The 23,452-nt window shown below is 42.9% G+C and overlaps 2 protein-coding genes across 2 annotated transcripts; both read right to left on the minus strand.

Annotated features, from left to right (window-relative positions):
* Positions 1 to 4,641: 4,641 nt before the first annotated feature.
* LOC130291442 (olfactory receptor 1361-like) lies at positions 4,642 to 5,589 on the minus strand. Its single transcript, XM_056540162.1, has one exon. It carries the CDS (start codon positions 5,587 to 5,589, stop codon positions 4,642 to 4,644), a length of 948 nt encoding a protein of 315 aa, XP_056396137.1.
* Positions 5,590 to 15,616: 10,027 nt separating this feature from the next.
* On the minus strand, positions 15,617 to 16,582 carry LOC130291443 (olfactory receptor 5F1-like). Its single transcript, XM_056540163.1, has one exon. It carries the CDS (start codon positions 16,580 to 16,582, stop codon positions 15,617 to 15,619), a length of 966 nt encoding a protein of 321 aa, XP_056396138.1.
* Positions 16,583 to 23,452: the final 6,870 nt, after the last annotated feature.

Consider the following 23,452-nt stretch of genomic DNA (forward strand, 5'->3'; position numbering starts at 1 on the left):
TGCGGACCTCCAGATGTTGCAAAACTACAATTCCCAGCATGCCCGGACAGCCGTTGGCTGTCCGGGCATGCTGGGAATTGTAGTTTTGCAACATCTGGAGGTCCGCAGGTTGGAGACCACTGACCTAAAGCTTCAATCTCAGTCATAGGGACCAAATAAAAAGCCATGGATACGAATATTGATGTGTAGTGGGTGTAGGCTGCAGAGTTAAGATGACCCCCCCCCCCCCCAAACACCAACACCCGACCACCACCACACACGAGAGAGCTCAGGGTAAATGTAAGACAGTATTTCACAACCAGGATGTATCCTGCGGAACTACAATGCCCAGCAAGCCGCTGCCAGACACCAAAAGGATCAGGGAGGTGAAATTCGGCGTTGCCCGATCCTTTATTTTCCCTTTGACTCCCACTATACGGGAGAGTCAGGAGACCCCTACACACCTTAGAATAGTGTTCCCCAATATGTGTCTCTCCAGCGGTTGCAAAACTACAACTCCCAGAAACCCCCGAATAGTCGGTCACTCTAGTCCAGGGGTCTCCAAATTGTGGACCTCCAGATGTTGCAAAACTACAATTCCCAGCATACCCGGACAGCCGTAGTCACTGTAGTCCAGTGGTTTTTAAACTGTGGACCTCCAGCTGTTGAACCTGTTGGCTGGCTGGGCATGCTGGCTGTGGTAGTTTTGCAACAGCTGCAGGCACACTGTTCAGGAAATACTGCTGCTGTGGGCCACAGAACAGTGATCTCCAAACTGTGATCCACCAAATGTTGCAAAACTACAACTCCCAGCATGCCCAGATATCCAACAGCTGGCAGTGGTAGTTTTGCAACAGCTGGAGGTCCACAGTTTGGAGATCCTTGTACTAGAGTGAATTCAGCTGTCCCGGGCATGCTGGGAGTTGTAGTTGTGCATCAGCTGTAGGGCCGCAGTTTGGAGACCTCAACACTAGAGTAAATTTTTCTGTCCGGGTTTGCAAAACTACAACTTCTAGCATGCCCAGACAGCCGTTGGCTGTCTGGGCATGCTAGGAGTTGTCGTTTTGCAACAGCTGGAGGTCCACAGTTTGGAGACCCCCTGGACTAGAGTGACTTTATCTGCCTGTGCAATACTGGTAGTTGTGGTTTTGCAACAGCTGGAGGCACATTGGTTGAGAAACACTGATTTTAGGCTCTGTCCTGGTGCATCGCAAGCAGCCATTGACTAGAGGGGCGCAATCGACTTCAATCTCCAAGCTTATTCGAAAGGCGGGAACCATGACGACCACCTTGATCCTAGGGGTTTGTTTTAAAAAGACAAAAACGCCCATCAGGTCTAATCGTTGCATCGATGACGTTCCAGCTTCTGGCCCAACCTCCATTTACAGCGTCGTCATTCGTTTCAGTTGAATAAGTTTATTGATAGTATCAGGAGCTCCGTAGGTGTCCATTGTGGGGGGGGGGGGCAAATGGGTTCAGGCCAGGAAAGTCTTCATGATCCCGAATTCTTCGAGCTGTGCCTATAGTGTTTATTGTTCTTTTTGTGCGTCGTGCCGTGAGCTGTTCTCGGACCTCTAGGGACTTCTAAGTCTGTAGGTGTTCTAGGTGAACAGCTTTTTGGGACACAGATAATATTTCTTTTTTTTTTTTCTACACTGGACATAACTGAGGCTGGGCCGCAGATATTATAAAGTAGTAAAAAACAAAACAAAAATAAAAAAAAAAAAACTCTTCGCGATTCAATTTTCAGGTTAATGTTTCCAAAAAGTTGGTTTTATTTTATTACCGTTCCCGTAGTCACGTGTATTAATCTTTTAACCCAGACCTGCCTTGACCTCGTCTTCCTTTCAGCCTCGGCCCGGTCCAGGGACGGACTATTTTTTTTTTTTCTTTTTGCCGACAGTAGATATTGTTCCTCTCCGTAGCTCTCGTTGAAAGAAAAAAAAAAAAAGTTGCTGCTTTTTAAATAAAGGATAAATATCTTTATATTTGTTATACTGTACAGAACTGTCTGGTTTGTACGTCACGTTGACCTTTCAGAGTTGTATATAGCTGTGAACGTAGGCCGGTATCTTGTCGGGAGCGGTCCACCCTTCTATGTTAGAAAGCAATCTTTTCGTAATGGCCGTCTGGCGCCCCTTTTAAATGATGAGGATACAAGATCCCCCAATAGAGGGGAACTAGCAGGGTGCTTTTGGAATCTCATAGCTTTTAAGGGGTATGAATTTACCTATTAGATTGAGGTCCCTGCATTTGTATTTGACAGATGCCCCTGCTAATTCGCCTCTATTTGAGGGTCTTGTAAATGCCTCCTTTTAAGACTGTAAAAAGTAGTGTTACTGTATAGATAGATTTCATTGTACTGACTTCAGAGCTGTACTCACTATTCTGCTGGTGAGGTCACTGTTTACATACATTACTTATCCTGTACTGATCCTGAGTTATATCTTGTATTATACTCCAGAGCTGTACTCACTATTCTGCTGGTGAGGTCACTGTGTATATACATTACATTACTTATCCTGTACTGATCCTGAGTTATATCCTGTATTATACTCCAGAGCTGCACTCACTATTCTGCTGGTGAGGTCACTGTGTACATACATTACATTACTTATCCTGTATTATACTCCAGAGCTGTACTTACTATTCTGCTGGTGAGGTCACTGTGTATATACATTACATTACTTATCCTGTACTGATCCTGAGTTATATCCTGTATTATACTCCAGAGCTGTACTCACTATTCTGCTGGTGGAGCCACTGTGTACATACATCACTTCTGTATTATACTCCAGAGCTGTACTCACTATTCTGCTGGTGGAGTCACTGTGTACATACATCACATCACTTCTTTATTATACTCCAGGGCTGCACTCACTATTCTGCTGGTAGGATCACTGTTTACATACATTGCTTACTCTGTACTGATCCTGAGTTACATCCTTTATTAGTGTTTCCCAATCAGGGTGCCTCCAGCTGTTGCAAAACAACTCCCAGCATGCCTGGACAGACTTTGGCTGTCTGGGCATGCTGGGAGTTGTAGTTTTGCAACAGCTGGAGTCACCCTGGTTGGGAAACACTGTCCTATATTATATTGTAGAGCTATACTCACTTTTCTGCTCGTGAAAACACTGTTACATACATTATGTACCTTGTATCATTTTCCTCTTACGACCTGTATTATTTAGATTATTATTAGAGCTGCATTAACAATTCTACAAGCTTCAGAGCTGAAATCTCCCAATTAGCTTTTTTTCCCAGACATTGTTCATTTATCTGATGTTGAAAATACTAACTATGCCACCACAGTATAGAATAGAGCTCAGCTGATAAGCTTCTAGACTTGTTTGCATTGGCAACCAGCAAAATTGTGACAGTGGTTCTGGAGTATAAAACAAGGCTGTAGCTCTGGAGTATAAAACAGGCTTTAGCTCTGGGGTATAAAACAGGCTGTAGCTCTGGGGTATAAAACAGGCTGTAGCTCTGGGGTATAAAACAGGCTGTAGCTCTGGAGTATAAAACAGGCTGTCTCTCTGGGGTATAAAACAGGCTGTAGCTCTGTAGTATAAAACAGGCTGTAGCTCTGGAGTAATACAGGATATGTAATGACTGACTCCCACCAGCGGAATACTGAGTTCAGCTCTGGAGTAAAATACAGGATATAATTCGGGATAAGTACAGGATAAGTAATGTAATGTATGTACACGGTGACTCCTCCAGCAGAATAGTGAGTACAACTCTGGAGTATAATACAGGATGTAACACAGGATCAATAATGCAGTGTACTTAGATATTGTTTTATCTTCTTTATCTGTATATATAATTGTAAAATGTTTTTTAGAGGTGTACATACCCTGTAACAGAGATCTGTCTCATCAACATGATTTTATTGCCACCTAGTAGCTTGACTATAGTCTCAGACTATTCCAAAGAACGAAGGCAGTGAACCATTATGTTATTAACGCAATATTGTATGTCAGTAGTCTGATGGAGTTGCCCTTAAATTCGGCTACTAGTTGTATGACATCACATATGTATTTTGTATCATTCCATGCACCCAAATTCCTGAGGGACTCCTCTGATGTTGGGTGCCTAAGTAGAAAACACTGGAGCATGTCCGTAGTGGAGTAAATGTCCTACTTGTTTTCAAGATGTTTTTATTGCCACCTTTTAAGAAACAAAAGTTTGCACTGCCGAAACCCAGGTACAGTATTATCTTCCCAGATAGACATATTGACAGCTTGGGCAACCGTTATAACCGTGGACCTGTCGTGTACCGGCGGTGAAGGCAGCTATTGGTCTGGACAGTCGGTGACATTCAGAATAGATGATGTTTCCCAACTACTGTAGACTGGTTCCTAGTTATGTCATCGGAAACCTGGTCATGATCAGGCGTATTTATTCTTTTTGGCTGGAAAAGAAAAATGTCTGCCTCTCCCGCGCGTGTAGGTGACAGGTCCACCCTAAGGCTTCATGTTTTATTTTCAATCTGCCGTAAGTAACTGTAACTGAGTTATTCCTTTCGAGGAGGTTCATATTTCTTTAATAAATTTTATTTTGTTTACAATGACATGGTTTCTCCTATTTGTTTTAATTTCTGGTTCAAACTTTTGTTGAAGGTGACTTGAAGCAAATAGGCATAGTTACCACCACCACGTTCTACAAATGTGGACTTTGTAGCTGGAATGATTGCTTGCTAAAAATCTTCTTCAGAGACTCCTTAATTTGCTTGTTCCTTAGACTGTAAATGATAGGGTTGAGAAGAGGAGTCAAGATGGAGTACACAATGGTCACTGACCTGTTGTCTTCTACTGAATTTGACGAGGATGGTCGGAAATATGTGAAAAATACAGTACCGAAGAAAAGGCCTACAGAAGTTAGGTGAGAGGAACATGTGGAGAAGGTTTGGTATCTTCTGAAGGATGAACGCATTGATAGGATGGTTTTGAGAATCCTACAGTAAGAGACCACCACAAATACAAAGGGGCTCATCGTGACCAGAGAACCTTCTGTAAACACCAAAAGGTCATATTTGGAAGTATCGGAGCAGGACAAGGCAAGCAAGGGCGGCAGGTCACAGAAGTGCTCGTGAATCTTGTTTGGCCCACAGAAGTTCATGGAGGAAACGATACAGATGTGTAGAAGTGAATGTAAAGAGGTAAATATCCAACAGGAGACAATAAGACCCGTACAGGTCTTTATGTTCATGACGCATAAGTAACGCAGAGGATTGCTGATGGCAACCAGCCTGTCGTAAGCCATGACCGCCAGGATGAAGCACTCCATGCTGGCAGTGCAAAACAAAAAGAACAGCTGGCTCATGCATCCTTTAAAGCTGATAACCTTCTTTTCCCGAAGAAAATTGGCCAACATGAGTGGAGCTGTTACCGAGCTGAAACAAATGTCAACAAAGGAGAGGTTCCCGAGGAAAAAGTACATGGGCGAGTTGAGCCGCTGGTCATTGAGGACAACGAGAATAATCAACGAGTTGCCCAGAAGAGTCAACAGATAAGTTAAAAAGAAAACTGCAAAAAGTGGGATCTGATCTTGACCCTGAGAGAGACCCAGAAGAAAGAACTCTGTGACACTTACGTTACGTTGATCCATTGAGTGCCCAGTGATCAGGGTCTTTCGTATGACCACCTACCTGTGTCGATCTGCAGGCACAAATATTTGTGGGTTGGTTATATCTCACTTGTACGTAGGTGCCGGGTCCAGAAGGATGAATTCATGGGCAACAGAAAATTCTCACTAAATGGGAAAAACACTGGTGTGAAATTTGACCTATTGGAGAATAGTCATATTGGAATTACTGAGAATTAGGTCGAATGTAAGTTTGTCCGCATTGTTTGGCTTATGGGGTGGTATGAGGACATAGTCCCATTTGTTAACAGGCACGTACTTGTGTAGGGTGCAAGATTGTGCGGCAGGGTATTGTGAGGAACCTACCACTAAGAATCTACCTTATGAGAGGTCACTTAGGTGTCCCAAGTACAAAGGCGCTCCATAGTGGAGTATCACTAGTACAATGGTGAACCGGGGGAGGGGTGAGAAACTGCTTACCCCTACAAGTTGTGTACCTGGATACCCAACAATGAAAAGCGTGTGGTATTGCACAATGTCCTGTATGCAACCTTCCTGATCTAGTAGATTGCAATAAGATGTAGCTTCAAGGGAAAACAGGAATATAAATGGCGCTGACCAGGACAGAGGGAGCAAGGAATCACAACACTTGAGGTTAGTTACTTTATTCCGACCAAGGTGCAACTCCTCTAGCTGCGCACGCAAGTGCTGCGATTCCTGCTCCCCCTGTCCTGGCCAGTGCCATTTCTATTCCTGTTTTCCCTTGAAGCTCCATCTTATTGCAAAGCACATGTCGTGTATGACTGGTCTTGCATGCACACAGATTTTCACCACCAGCCTATTTGGTCCAAGGCTTTGTTCACATTTGGAGAATACAAAATCTTTTTACACTGGGCCGGCCACTGTATCCACAATTCGGAGAAGCTGCATTTACCATGTGCCTTTATCTGTCCTCACATAATGCAACGAATGCTCTAAATAGAAATTCCATAAAGTTTTGATAAAGAGCCAACCCATCAAGTTTTATCACATTTGTCACTTTACAAAATCCTCCCTGAGGAAGGAAAACACGACATTTTTCCAAAACGCGTTGTATCACCTATAGATAGTACGGGATGAAATGCTTCCTAGTGACATCACTTGGGCAACCTGAGAAAACCTGCTGGACGGGACGCCACCAGCCAGGGCACACTATGGACTATTCACCTCGTCTCAATTCTCAAGTTGGACTTGGATGCGAAATCAATCCAGAGATAAAGGAGAACACGAAGAGGCGCTACATATACTGTTAACCCTTTAGGGTACATTCATACTAAGAATTTCCACCAAGAATTCAAAATTCCATGTGGAATCCGCTTTCCAGCAGCCACTCATTGCTGTCAATGGGATTTCGCTGCTGAATTTTGTAGTTAACATGAACTTCTTTCAAGAACTGGAATGGCGAAACATCAAAAGAACGTAGAAGGGATTTAGATCTACCCGAAAATATGATGGTTACTGGTGCAAGTCAACAATCGTCACAGTAACCGATTATGAAAACTACACAGGCAATGCATTTAGAAAGGGGGGTGGGCCGGGCCGTCCATCTCCGCTGCAGGGACCGTCCGCATTCAGGTGGGGAGGCCGAGCTGATCCGGGCCGTCCATCTTCACTGGGAAGCCCTCTTCTCTAGGCCGGCCCCGGACTAGTGACGCTGCATTGACGACGATACGCAGGGACGTCCGTGCACAGCAGATATCTGTGACATCAGGGCATCTGCTGCGCACGGACCGGGAGAACAACAACTGGGGAGGTGAGTAGAAAACAAAAGGGGGGTTTGTATGATGATGATGGAGGAGGGGCGGTCTGGATGATGACTTGAGGGATGTTGATGGGATGATGATGACGACGGGGGTCTGGATGATGACAGGGGTGGGAGGGGCATGCTGTAGTTCCCACCCAAGGCTTATACTTGAGTCAATAGGTTTTTTGGGGTGAAATTCGGGGCCTCGGCTTATATTCGGGTTGGCTTATACTCGAGTATATACGGTAGTTAGTTTCATTATTCCGCCTGGAATCTGTTACTGCCTATTATTGTTGCGTTGTGTCGGTAATCTGAATCTAGGATATTGTTTAAGTAACCATTACTTATGTTGGCTGTGCACTGACTGCCATAAAACAGCAGTCAGACCCGTATTGCTGCTGAACATCCCTGAATTAATTAACCCATTGCTAGAGTTTGGAACAAGGGGCACTTATTAATGTGCACACAAAAATTTGTCACATTTTGATCCCCACAAGATTACAGCGGCGCTAACCAGGATGGACACAACTCGGGTGCGACGGCTTGAAGCAGAACACTTTTTATTAACAAAGATACAACGCGTTTCATTGCGCAAGCGCAGCTTCCTCAGGCATAGCAGGTACGGGCAATTCCCATGGTTCTATACCAGAGTTAACCCTTCATATGTCAAAAGTAATACACTTATATAGAGAATAGTATAAAAATAGCATATATATACACAAACATCTATTATAACAGGACTGTGCATATTAATTATAGCAATTATAATATTTCTATCACACAACAGAAATAAAAGAATACCGCAAGTGAAATAGACACAGTGAAAAAACGCTGGCCCATATACACACTGCAATACTTTCACTTCCATTTCTGTTTTATCTGTTATTGTTCTGCAATATAAAATATAATTTTAATATTTTATGTTGTAGAACAATAACAAATAGATAAAACAGAAATGCAAGTGAAAGTATTGCAGTGTGTATATGGGCCAGCGTTTTTTCGCTGTGTCTTTCACTTGCGGTATTCTTTTATTTCTATTGTGTGATAGAAATATTATAATTGCTATAATTAATATGCACAGTCCTGTTATAATAGATGTTTGTATATATATATATATATATATGTGCTATTTTTATATTATTCTCTATATAAGTGCATTATGTTCAACATATGAAGGGTTAAAGGAGTAGTCCAGTGGTGATTCAGTGGTGAGCAACTTATCCCCTATCCTAAGGATAGGGGATAAGTTGCAGATCGCGGGGGGTCCGACCCCTGGGGCCCCCCGCGATCTCCTGTATGGAGCCCCGACAGCCCGCTGGAAGGGGGCGTGTCGACCTCCGCACGAGGCGGCGGCCGACACGCCCCCTCAATACAACTCTATGGCAGAGCCGAAGCGCTGCCTTCGGCAATCTCCGGCTCTGCCATAGAGATGTATTGAGGGGGCGTGTCGGCCGCCGCCTCGTGCGGGGGTCGACACCCGCTATCTCGGCGGAGAGCCGGGGCCCCGTACAGAGAGATCGCAGGGGGCCCCAGCGGTCGGACCCCCCGCGATCTCAAACTTATCCCCTATCCTTAGGATAGGGGATAAGTTTTTCACCACTGGACTACCCCTTTAACTCTCTGGTATAGAACCATGGGAATTTCCCATACCTGCTATGCCTGAGGAAGCTGCGCTTGCACAACGAAACGCGTTGCATCTTTGTTCTGCTTCAAGCCATCGCACCTGAGTTGTGTCCATCCTGGTCAGCGCCGCTGTAATCCTGATCCCTTCGAAGTCTGGCTTTGCATTCTGTTACACCAGGAAGGCGGCAGACGGGATAACTTCATTTTCTGCTACATGCAATCCATTGTTGTGTATGCAGGTAGACAACCGGAGTTGGTAAGCGATTGCCCACTCCCCTCCCCCTCTTCACCTAATATGGTTGATACTCCACATGGAGCGCCTCTGTTTTTAGTTTTAGATATCCCCACAACAAAGGAGTCCCCTGACAAACCATGCAATTAGTTGAGAAACACGTTGGGACAGAAACGTTCAGTAGGTGTGAAAATATTTGGTAGGTTACATCTTGAGCATAGATAAATTATATTTAAAGGTAATCTTTTAATGTTCTCCATTTTTGGCTTCTTTTTTTGGGATTTCGATCACTTTTAACAGCAAGAAGAATGCAGCATGCCAAGAGAGTCTCGGTTGCAAAGTGACAAACTGTAAAGGGGTACTCTGTCTGCTGGAAAAAATTACTATTATAATTTTTTTTTTATCAACTGGTGCCAGAAAGTTAAACAGATTTGTAAATTAATATCCAGCAATAAGAAGAAATACACCGGGCAACTCACCATTAGATGCTTGTGTCTTTATAGGATAAAACGGTACATCAGTGCGGCAGACGCTCGTGCAGGGATGTTGCACAAGCTACGGTCCGTTTCTCGCGATACTTCGCGCTTCAACAGGCCTTACACTTACACGGTGTAAGGCCTGTTGAAGCGCGAAGTATCGCCCGATGTATTTCTTCCTATTACTAGATATTGGTTTTGAAGTCTTCTACCTTCTTTGGGCACTGTGAGCGCCACCTAGTCACTGTGTGAACGGAATTGCTACAGGTGGAAGCGATTGGATTTATTGGAGTGCTTGAGCCGGGCAGTGCCGGGTAACCTATTGTGCGGACTGTGTTAGATTTGTAAATTACTTTTATTGAAAAAAAATCTTAATCCTTACAGTACTTACCAGCTGCTGTATACTACAGAGGAAGTTATTTTCTTTTTGAATTTCCTTTCTGTCCGGCACCTCTGTCCATTTTAGGAACTGTCCAGAGCAGGATAGGTTTGCTATGGGGGTCTGCTCCCACTCTGGACAGTTCCTAAAATGGACAGAGGTGTCAGCAGAGAGCACTGTGGTCAGACTGGAAAGAAATGCAAAAAGAAAAGAACTTCCTGTGGAGCATACAGCAGCTGAAAAGTACTGGAAGGGTTAAGATTTTTAACTAGAAGTAATTTACAAATCTGTTTACCTTTCTTGGACCAGTTGATAAAAATTTTTTTCCCAGCAGAGTACCCCTTTAAATACCAATCAACCTTATTGTAAGTCAACAGGGGCCCGCTGGACACCACATGCATCGGCTGTATGATATGGGTATGGCTACTGTTATTAGCTGGTAGTTTATACAAAAAAGATAGATTTTTTTTATTTTTATTTTTTTTTTAATTTATCATAAGTTTAGTTCATTTAATTGATTTTATTTATTTTTATTTTTTGTATTTTATTTGTCCCTTTTTTTTAAATTTTTTTTTTTTTTTTTTTTACCTTATATATACACATTTGTACCCCAAATAATGGATTTATCTTTCCGATTACCCTTTTATATCAAAAGTCCCCAACCCAGTCCTTAAGGCCCACCAACAGTCCAGGATTAGATTATTATTTTTTTTTTTTAACCATACAATATCTACAGCTCTCCCCTTCCCTGTTTACACCCTCGCACAGAACGAACAACAGCGCCCCCAGATCAATACAGCAGAATGTCGAGAAGGGACATCCAGCGCAGTAGGTGCAGTTAAAACAGAAACACAAGTTATACTGCAGACTGAAACAGTAATGTCGACGTGTTTTGGATCCTCCACTATCCTTCGTCGGGCCCTGATTAAGGATCTTGGAGGATCCGAAATATGTCGGTGTTATAATTCCAGTATGCTTCATCCCTAGTGATGTTCTAATAGAGTGTTCCTGCTTTTACTACACCTACTGCGCTGGACTATTGTTGGGCCTTGAGGACTGGGTTGGGGACAGAATCCTGGTCAGAACAGGGGATTGGCTGCTCTTTTTAGAGGGTCAGATCTAATGTGCTTTATTATTTACATTGTATTAGAGGTATAGACGACGAGAGCTTTGACATCTCATAGGTGGTAATTGTTCCTGATATAGTCATCAGTAGGTCAGGTGGTATCCACATGATTTCTTGGAAAAGAAGGAAAACCAACGCGGCATTGTAGCATGAAAACTTCTGGATTTATTCCATTATTGACATATGCAAGTGGATAGCAGAACAGGAAATTACGTGTTTTGGGTGTAACACACCCATAGTCGTCTGTCTAACACATTTCAGGTGTAACACACCCTTAGTTGTATGGCTAACGCATTTTGGGTGTTACACACTCTTCGTCGCATGTCTAACACGTTTCAGGTGTACGCGTTTTGGGTATAACACACTCTTATTCGCTTGTCGAATGTCTTTCTGCTGTAACACACCCCTAGTTGTATTACATAAAAGCAAAAGGAGCTTCCTTGTGTGAATCCTTCCCTCGAGAAAGACCATAGGTAGGTGAGCAAAGCACCGACTCGCCTGAAAATGTTGTGCTAATCCGGCACAACACATACAAAGACAAGTAAGGGCTGCAGCTACTTCCTCCAACACGCTCCAAGGGCGTAGTACATAGAATTCCAACTCTACACTCCACCAAAGTGGATCCAACATGCGCTGCCCACCATAAAATAAAGGATGCGCTACTGTTCCAGTAGGGTTTTAATAAGCGTATAAAAATGTATAAAAATGTACAACGCATTTCAAGGCCGAGCTGGCTACTTTTTCAAGTACAATACACAATAAAAATGTTGCAGGTATATATATATGTATATGTATATATGTGTGTGTGTGTATATATATATATATATATATATATATATATATATATATATATATATATATATACAGTGGTCCCTCAACATACGATGGTAATCCGTTCCAAACGGACCATCGTTTATTGAAACCATCGTATGTTGAGGGATCCGTGCAATGTAAAGTATAGGACAGTGGTCTACAACCTGCGGGCCTCCAGATGTTGCAAAACTACAACACCCAGCATGCCCGGACAGCCGTTGGCTGTCCGGGCATGCTGGGTGTTGTAGTTTTGCAACATCTGGAGGTCTGCAGGTTGTAGACCACTGTTAAAGAAAGTTGTACTCACCTGTCCCCGCCGCTCCGGACCGTCACCACTCGTAACCGCTCCCCGGGATGTCGTCGTCCATTGCTGTTGCCGTGTCCCCGATGCTCCGGTAAGGCCTCTGCTTCCCCTTCATCCTCACTCTCCGTCGCCGCCATCACTTTGTTACGCACGCCGCTCCTATTGGATGACGGGACGGCGTGCGCAGCGACGTGATGACGACGATGGAGAGCGCCGACGATGCAGGGGATCCCGAAGAGGACGCGCCGGAGCCCCGAGGACAGGTAAGAGACCCTCACCGGACCACATGGGGCACCGTAAACGGCTATCCGGGGGCAGCTGAAGCAGTCTGCGCTGCCGGATAGCCGTTTATGCGATGGCCCCGACATACAAAAGCATCGTATGTTGATGCTGCCTCTGAGAGGCCATCATATGTTGAAATTATCGTATGTCGGGGCCATCGTAGGTCGGGGGGTCACTGTATGTGTGTGTATGTGTAAATATATATATATATATATATATATATATAATATGTACAAAAAAGAAAGTTGCAACAAGTGCTGGGTCAAAAAATGGAGGCTCTTAGCGCACTTCATTGATCACATGACCGGAAATGCCATTATACACAATTCACTATATAAATCAATAATTGTATGGCTAACGTGTTTTGAGTGTAAGTAACACACCCTTAGTCATACGTCTAACGCGTTTTGGGTATATCAGACCCTTAGTCGCTTGTCTAATGTGTTTCGGCTGTAACGCACCCTGGTTGTATGGCTAACGTGTTTTGAGTGTAAGTAACACACCCATACGTCTAACACGTTTCGGGTATAACACACCCAGAGTCGTACGTCTCTGGGTGTGTTACATTAAAAACACATCACTTACTGTTCTTCCCTCCTCTTGTGTGCGTTGTTAAAGGGGTTATCCAGGAAAAAACTTTTTTTTTTTTTTTTATATATATCAACTGGCTCCAGAAAGTTACAGACCAGTAAATTACTTCTATTAAAAAATATTAATCCTTTCAGTACTTATGAGCTTCTGAAGTTAAGGTTGTTCTTTTCTGTCTAAGTGCTCTCTGATGACACCTGTCTCGGGAACCGCCCAGTTTAGAAGAGGTTTGCTATGGGGATTTGCTTCTAAACTGGGCGGTTCCCGAGACAGGTGTCATCAGAGAGCACTTAGACAGAAAAGAACAACCTTAACTTCAGAAGCTCATAAGTACTGAAAGGATTAAGATTTTTTAATAGAAGTAATTTACTAATCTGTTTAACTTTCTGGAGCCAGTTGATATATATATATATAAAAAAAAAAGTTTTTTCCTGGATAACCCCTTTAAAGGAATAAATCCACAAGTTTTCATGCTGCGTTGCCGCGCTGGTGGCCGGGCCGTAGTCGGAAAGCTGGACTTGCTTGTTAAATGGCTTTCTGGCTGTCCCAAAATGCTATTTTTTTTTTATGCGGTCAGTAATCTGGGCAGAATTTCTGATTTATGGATCATCTGACTATCCGCCCACTTACCTGTGACTGAGGGTAAGCAACAAAAAAAAGCATAAAAACAATTAAATAATAAAGAAGCAAGCTTCACCTTCAGTCTTTACATTCAAGACCACTATACGGGAAGGATGGGATCTGCTGTACATTATATGTCGTTATAGCGTCCCCGGTGTTTAATTAAGGAACTGAATCTGTAACCAAGGAATACGCAACGTAATTTCTGAGGGATATTTGTTGACGGCCTGTGAACATATGGCGCAGGTGTATAGTGAGCGACAGTCTGCCATGTTGGTGTCTATTAGATGCTTCAGCTGAACTGTCTACAAATAAATTAGTGTTTTCCAACCATGGTGCCTCCAGCTGTTGCAAAACTACAACTCCCAGCCTGCCCAGAAAAACCGATGTAGTAAAAGCTTCTCTGCCCGAGATGAGGAGGATCAGGAGGTGCAATTCAGTCTTCTTCCCCTGACATCCGCTATTAGGGAGAATCATGAGACCCCCTACTCACCTTAGGTCAGTGTTCCCCAACCAGCGTGCCTCCAGCTGTTGCAAAACTACAACCCCCAGCATGCCCAGACAGCCGTTGGCTGTCTGGGCATGCTGGAGGTTGTAGTTTTGAAACAGCTAGAGGCCCACCGGTTGGGAAATATTGCAGCTGTGGACCTCCAGATGTTGCAAAACTACAACTCCCAGCATGCTGGAAGTTGTAGTTTTACAACATCTGGAGGTCCACAGTTTGGAGACCCCTGGACTAGAGTGACTTAGGATGGCTAGGGCATGCTGGGAGTTGTAGTTTTTCAATGGCTGGTGTTCCACAGTTTGGAGGCCCTAGGACTAGAGTGACCTTGCAGCGACATGCTGGGAGTTGTAGTTTTGTAACAGCTGGAGGCACCCTGGTTGGGAAACACTGGTTTTAGGCTCATAATTAGAGATGAGCGAACTTACAGTAAATTCGATTCGTCACGAACTTCCCGACTCGGCGCTTGCTGACTTTTCCTGCATATATTAGTTCAGCTTTCCGGTGCTCCGTTGGGCTGGAAAAGTTGGATACAGTCCTAGGAAAGAGTCTCCTAGGAATGTATCCACCTTTTCCAGCCCACGGGAGCACCTGAAAGCTGAACTAATTTATGCAGGAAAAGTCATCAACTGCCGAGCCGAGAAGTTCGTGACGAATCGAATTTACTGTAAGTTCGCTCATCACTACTCATAATGACATCACAGAGGGGTTTCCTGTCCTGATGGGCCTGGTGCAACTATGCAACGCAAGCAGCTATTGACTAGATAGGCACAAGCGACTTCATTCTTCAAGCTTATTGTTTGAAATGGCTGTCTGGGCATGCTGGGAGTTGTAGTCTTGCAACAGCTGGAGGCACCCTGGTTGGGAAACACTGAAATAAATAATATATCTAGTACACCATTGCTTTCTTTAATGCCATTATGTCCTGTGTCCTCGGTAGTTTCGGCTCCATACACCCTCACGTTCTCGTTGTTGGGGAAAAAAAAACGTTTTAAGAAAAAACACAAATCAAGATAAAACTATTAAAAAAATGTTTTTTGGTTAAAAATACAATTTACCATACAAGGATCAGATCCGAATCGCCAGTCTTAAAGGGGTGAGATGATCTCCCGCAGCACCCAGCGTTATAAACAAATGCTGGGTTCCTGCGGCAGTGGTTGCAACGTCATGGCCACGGCCCTCGCAACGTCACACCAAGCCCCCTCAATTCATGTCTATGGGAGACATGAACGGAGGGGGCGTGGGGCTGACGTCACGATCACAGCCTCCGACTCTGTGTTCTGAACAAAATATTCAGAATGCTGGTGCACCGGAGTACCCTTTTAACGTATCCGGATATCGTTGTGTTTAGATGGGATTCCCATTGCTTTCCACATGGCTTGTTTTACCTCCCTGTTTCTCAGGCTGTAAATAATGGGGTTCAGCATGGGCGTCATGATGGTGTAGAGCACGGCCACCACCTTGACATCTTTGTCCATGGCATAGGTCGAGGAGGGCCAGATGTAGCTGAAGATCCCACTGCCGTAGTAAAGAGCCACCACCAAGAAGTGAGACGCACAAGTAGAGAATGTCTTACGACGACCTTTGCCGGAGCGGATTTTCGTTACCGCAGCAATGATCCGGCCATAGGTGACCAATATAAAGATGAGAGGCCCCATCCCGGCAATTACGACCACAATCATGAACAGTCCCTCCCCGACTTTTGTATCCGAGCAAGACAACTTAAAGAGTGGGGTGACGTCACAAAAGAAATGGTCCACCTTGTTGGGACTACAAAAGTCAAGATGACATATGGACACAACTTGGACCACGGAGTTTAGGACTCCACTGGCCCAGCAGGCGAGGACGATCCTGATTCTCACCGTTCGACTCACGATGAGGGTGTAGTTGAGTGGAAAACAGATGGCCACATACCTATCGTAAGCCATCACGGTAAGGATGTAACACTCCACCACCATGAAGAGCTGGAAAAAGTAGAGTTGGGCGACACATCCTGCGTAAGAAATCGATTTCTGGGCAGTGATCAAAATGTACAAGAGCTTAGGGACGGTGACGGAAGACAAAAAGATGTCCACCGCGGCAAGGTTGGCCAAGAAGAAGTACATGGGCGTGTGGAGTCTTCGGTCAGAGGAAATCACGCTGAGAATGATGAGATTGCCGACCACCGTGATGAGGTATATGGACAGGAAGACCAGAAAGAGAAGGACCTGAGGGTCTGATGTTTCCGACAGACCAACAATCAGAAAGAAGGACACCGAGGACTGGTTTCTCCAGTTAGAGTACTCCATTGGATCGGTGATGATCTAAAAGGTTAATGGATACTTATTAGGTAGAACAAATTTGCCTACCTGTTTCTTACTCGCAGTGTCCTATCCCTTCCCTTCTTATTCTCTGTCCTCTGTTTGGCCTAAAGGAGTCTTTTAAACTGAGAAAAAAAAAACATGGCTGCTTTCTTCCAAATGCAGCACAACACTCACCCGCAGTGTTGTATTACATTCCAAGTCTAGAACTAGGTCTACTATCAGTGATAAGTTTAATATAAGGATATGTCAGCACTATCGTAGAATCTGCGGTGGTGCAGGAGGTAGGGTAAAGCCACAGGTAGAAGAAAGATGACATCCAGCACTCACCAGTAATGCACAGTGAAGATTTATTATGCCATAGTGTAGTACAAGGACGCGTTTCGGCGTGGGAGCCTTCCTCAGCTGTCTGCCGTAGGCAGACAGCTGAGGAAGGCTCCCACGCCGAAACGCGTCCTTGTACTACACTATGGCATAATAAATCTTCACTGTGCATTACTGGTGAGTGCTGGATATCATCTTCTATCAGTGATAAGACAACCCGCTGTCTTTACGGCACCCGTACTTAGTCAGTTACTTCGGACATCTTCAGTCACAGATGGAGACTGCCGGTGGGGACGTGGTTAATCATACAGGCCACCTCTCCTGCCATCGGCAGCCATGGAGACTAGTCTTAGAATGACATAACATTTTATAGGATCTGGAGGAGACCCGAGTAAACACGGGAAGAACATACAAACACCATGAAGATGGTCGTATTCAGACCTAGAACCCAGGAGTGCAAATTAAAGGGATATTCCGGCCAAAGACATCTTATCCCCTTTCCAAAGGATTGGGGATAAGATGGCTGATCGCGGGGGTCCCACCACTGGGACCCCCTGTGATCTCCGTGCAGCATTTCATGTGGGGCTGCTGCTCCAGTCTCGGAAACCTCTGTGTTTCCGGGACTGGAGACATGATGTCACACCACGCCCCCTCGATTCATGTCTTTGGGGGGGGGGGGGGGGGGGGTTGATGTCACCTCTCCAGTCCCAGAAACACAGAAGTTTCCGAGACTGGAGCAGCAGCCCCACACAGAATGAGATTGTGGGGGTGGGGCCCCAGCAGCTGGCTCCCCGCAATCAGATATCTTATCCCCTATCCTTTGAATAGGGGATAAGATGTCTTTGGATGGAATACCCCTTTAATACCACTAACCACAGAGCCACCATGCTGCCCTATATAGTAAAAGGTAGCTTATACATTTAAAACTTTACAGTTGACAATGGCCACAGCCTGAATATTGCAGGCAAGTGAGGGGTTAACATAGCTCTACTGGTTCATGAACCTCCTCTACCATCTTAAAGGGGTACTCCGCCCTTAGACATCTAATCCCCTATCCAAAGGATGTCTGATCGCGCGGGGTCCTGCTGCTGGGGACCCCCACAATCTCCCTGCTGCACCTGCGTTCGTTTAGAGCGTCGGGTGCAGCGCCAGAGGCTCGTGATGTTATGACCGCACCCCCTCCATGCAAGTCTATGGGAGGGGGTGTGACTGTAACGTCATGAGCTTCAGCCCCGCATCTCCAGTCATCCGGCACAGAGTGAAGTTCGCTCCATGCATCGGATGTCTGGGGGGCCGCAACCGGCATTTGGATAGGGGATAAGATGTCTAGGGGTGGAGTACCCCTTTAAATAATCATTACCAGGAAGGAGGGAACGATCATGTGGTGTTCCATTGGTCTTCCAGATCTGCTCCTCAGGACTGAATCGTGTACTAGAGGTCAAACATGAGCCGACCCTTCACCGTATCGTGCAGACTGCGGGACATAACATGCCAGACTATGGGGGAGAGTGATCGGAACCTGTTTAGAGAAAAAGTTGCCCAGTTGGCCATAGTAACCAATCAGATCGCTTCTTTCATTTTGCAGAGGCCTTGTTAAAAATGAAAGAAGCAATCTGATTGGTTGCTATGGGCAACTGGGCAACTTTTTCTCTGCACAGGTTTTGATCTGACCCCCTTAGACTTTTATCTTTGGGGTCATCTGAAGGCACTTGTCTATGCTGTGAAGATACGAGATGTGCAGCACCTGAAACTACGGATACTGGAAGCCTGTGCTAGCATTTCTCCTGCGGTGTATATAGTAGTATATAGCAGTGTATACTGATACTGAAAGCCTGTGCTAGCATTTCTCTTACGGTGTATATAGTAGTATATAGCAGTGTATACAGATACTGGAAGCCTGTGCTAGCATTTCTCCTGCGGTGTATATAGTAGTATATAGCAGTGTATACGGATACTGGAAGCCTGTGCTAGCATTTCTCCTGTGGTGTATATAGTAGTATATAGCAGTGTATACGGATACTGGAAGCCTGTGCTAGCATTTCTCCTGCGGTGTATATAGTAGTATATAGCAGTGTATACGGATACTGGAAGCCTGTGCTAGCATTTCTCCTGCGGTGTATATAGTAGTATATAGCAGTGTATACGGATACTGGAAGCCTGTGCTAGCATTTCTCCTGCGGTGTATATAGTAGTATATAGCAGTGTATACGGATACTGGAAGCCTGTGCTAGCATTTCTCCTGCGGTGTATATAGTAGTATATAGCAGTGTATACGGATACTGGAAGCCTGTGCTAGCATTTCTCCTGCGGTGTATATAGTAGTATATAGCAGTGTATACTGATACTGGAAGCCTGTGCTAGCATTTCTCCTGCGGTGTATATAGTAGTATATAGCAGTATATACGGATACTGGAAGCCTGTGGTAGCATTTCCCCTACGGTGTATATAGTAGTATATAGCAGTGTATACGGATACTGGAAGCCTGTGCTAGCATTTCTCCTGCGGTGTATATAGTAGTATATAGCAGTGTATACAGATACTGGAAGCCTGTGCTAGCATTTCTCTTACGGTGTATATAGTAGTATATAGCAGTGTATACAGATACTGGAAGCCTGTGCTAGCATTTCTCCTACGGTGTATATAGTAGTATATAGCAGTGTATATGGATACTGGAAGCCTGTGCTAGCATTTCTCCTGCGGTGTATATAGTAGTATATAGCAGTGTATACGGATACTGGAAGCCTGTGCTAGCATTTCTCCTGCAGTGTATATAGTAGTATATAGCTGTGTATATGGATACTGGAAGCCTGTGGTAGCATTTCTCCTGCGGTGTATATAGTAGTATATAGCTGTGTATACGGATACTGGAAGCCTGTGCTAGAATTTCTCCTGCGGTGTATATAGTAGTATATAGCAGTGTATACGGATACTGGAAGCTTGTGCTAGCATTTCTCCTGCGGTGTATATAGTAGTATATAGCAGTGTATACGGATACTGAAAGCCTGTGCTAGCATTTCGCCTGCGGTGTATATAGTAGTATATAGCAGTGTATACGGATACTGGAAGCCTGTGCTAGAATTTCTCCTGCGGTGTATATAGTAGTATATAGCAGTGTATACGGATACTGGAAGCCTGTGCTAGCATTTCTCCTGCGGTGTATATAGCGGTGTATATAGTAGTATATAGCAGTGTATACTGATACTAGAAGCCTGTGCTAGCATTTCTCCTGCGGTGTATATAGTAGTATATAGCAGTGTATACGGATATTGGAAGCCTGTGCTAGCATTTCTCCTGCGGTGTATATAGTAGTATATAGCAGTGTATACGGATACTGGAAGCCTGTGCTAGCATTTCTCCTGCGGTGTATATAGTAGTATATAGCAGTATATACGGATACTGGAAGCCTGTGGTAGCATTTCCCCTACGGTGTATATAGTAGTATATAGCAGTGTATACGGATACTGGAAGCCTGTGCTAGCATTTCTCCTGCGGTGTATATAGTAGTATATAGCAGTGTATACTGATACTGAAAGCCTGTGCTAGCATTTCTCTTACGGTGTATATAGTAGTATATAGCAGTGTATACAGATACTGGAAGCCTGTGCTAGCATTTCTCCTACGGTGTATATAGTAGTATATAGCAGTGTATATGGATACTGGAAGCCTGTGCTAGCATTTCTCCTGCGGTGTATATAGTAGTATATAGCAGTGTATACGGATACTGGAAGCCTGTGCTAGCATTTCTCCTGCAGTGTATATAGTAGTATATAGCTGTGTATATGGATACTGGAAGCCTGTGCTAGCATTTCTCCTGCGGTGTATATAGTAGTATATAGCTGTGTATACGGATACTGGAAGCCTGTGCTAGAATTTCTCCTGCGGTGTATATAGTAGTATATAGCAGTGTATACGGATACTGGAAGCTTGTGCTAGCATTTCTCCTGCGGTGTATATAGTAGTATATAGCAGTGTATACGGATACTGAAAGCCTGTGCTAGCATTTCTCCTGCGGTGTATATAGTAGTATATAGCAGTGTATACGGATACTGGAAGCCTGTGCTAGAATTTCTCCTGCGGTGTATATAGTAGTATATAGCAGTGTATACGGATACTGGAAGCCTGTGCTAGCATTTCTCCTGCGGTGTATATAGCGGTGTATATAGTAGTATATAGCAGTGTATACTGATACTAGAAGCCTGTGCTAGCATTTCTCCTGCGGTGTATATAGCAGTATATAGCAGTGTATACGGATACTGGAAGCCTGTGCTAGCATTTCTCCTGCGGTGTATATAGTAGTATATAGCAGTGTATACGGATACTGGAAGCCTGTGCTAGCATTTCTCCTGCGGTGTATATAGTAGTATATAGCAGTGTATACGGATACTGGAAGCCTGTGCTAGCATTTCTCCTGCGGTGTATATAGTAGTATATAGCAATGTATACGGATACTGGAAGCCTGTGCTAGCATTTCTCCTGCGGTGTATATAGTAGTATATAGCAGTGTATACGGATACTGGAAGCCTGTGCTAGCATTTCTCCTGCGGTGTATATATAATAGTATATAGCAGTGTATACGGATACTGGAAGCCTGTGCTAGCATTTCTCCTGCGGTGTATATAGTAGTATATAGCAGTGTATACGGATACTGGAAGCCTGTGCTAGCATTTCTCCTGCAGTGTGTATATAGTAGTATATAGCAGTGTATACGGATACCGGAAGCCTGTGCTAGCATTTCTCCTTCGGTGTATATAGTAGTATATAGCAGTATATAGAGAAGAGGGTTGCATTGACAATCCAACACAATGGGCAGCACATTGAACACATTTTATAAGTGGTCAGAAACCTGTAAATAACTCATGAAAGAATAAATTTACGGTAAAATCAAGCACATCATTGTTTTTCTTGTGAAATTCCCAATAAGTTTGATGTGTCACATGACCCTCTTCCTCTTGAAAATCAAAAGTTGGATTCAAAATGGCCGACTTCAAAATGGCCACCATGGTCACCACCCATCTTGAAAAGTTTCCCCCCCTCACATATACTAATGTGCCACAAACAGGAAGTTAATATCCCCAACCATAGCCGTAGGCTGTCAGGGCATGATGGGAGTCGTAGTTTTGCAACAGCTGTAGAGTCGCAGGTTGGAAATATATTATACCATCCAGTGACCTAAAGCTGCACAAATCTTATTTGTTATTATAGTATATATTACATTATGTCTATTATTAATATATATATATATATATATATATATATATAGTATGTAATAATATAGTATAATATTCAATGTAGAGATTATTATTTTATAGAGAATATTACAATACCATCATTGGCGGTAAAAATAATGTCAAAATAATAATAATAATAATAAAATAAATAATGTGAATAATAATGATGTGCAAATATTACTGTGGTTACTTTAGTTTGTTTTAATGCTAAGAAATTACCAAATAATTAATTTGTGAAAAAAAACATAAGAAAAAAAATACTACAAATAAAAAATTAAAAAATCGAAGACTAGACTAGCTTTTCGGATATTGTTAACGATTCCCAGAAATATAACTAAGAAAGGACGTAGAGGCATTAATTTGTGGGGAAAAAAGTTAAATAAATAAATAATTTAAAAAAAATACTACAAATAAAAACCAAAAGATCAATAAGCAAAAACTGCAGACTAGACTACAAAGAAAGGACATACAGGAATTAATTTGTGGGGAAAAAAGATAAATAAATAAAAAAATAATAAATAAAAATACTACAAATAAAAAGCATAAGATCAATAAACAAAAACTGCAGACTAGACTACAAAGAAAGGACATACAGGAATTAATTTGTTTAAAAAGATAAATAAATAAATAAAAAGTAATAAAGGGTAAACAAATAAATTAATAAAAATGCTACAAATAGAAGCCAAACGATCAATAAACGGAAACAGCAGATTAGAATATTTTTCTTTTTTAGATATTGTTAAATATTCCCAGAATTATAACAAAGAAAGGACATACAAGAATTCATTTGTGAAAAAAAAGTTTAAAAAACAGTTAAAAAAAAGGTTAAAAAAAAGACAGAAAATACTACAAATAAAAACCAAAAGATCAATAAACAAAAACAGATATCGTTAAAGATTCACAGAACTATTAAAATAAGAAAAAATATAAAGTTAAACAAAAAAAAGGTTAAAAAAATAGAAAATAAAAATACTACAAATAAAAACCAAAAGATCAATAAACAAAAACTGCAGACTAGACTACAAAGAAAGGACATACAGGAATGAATTTGTTTAAAAAGATAAATAAATAAAAAGTAAAAAATGGTAAACACATAAATTAATAAAAAAAATACTACAAATAAAAGCCAAAAGATCAATAAACGGAAACAGCAGATCAGACAAGTTTTTTTTTAGATATTGTTAAATATTCCCAGAATTATACCAAAGAAAGGACATGTTAGAATTTATTTGTGAAAAAAAGAAGAAAAAAAGTTTTAAAAAACAGTTAAAAAAAGTAACAAAAATTACATAAAATGCTACAAATA

The sequence above is a fragment of the Hyla sarda genome, chromosome 9 (assembly GCF_029499605.1).
Source record: "Hyla sarda isolate aHylSar1 chromosome 9, aHylSar1.hap1, whole genome shotgun sequence".
NCBI lineage: Eukaryota > Metazoa > Chordata > Amphibia > Anura > Hylidae > Hyla > Hyla sarda.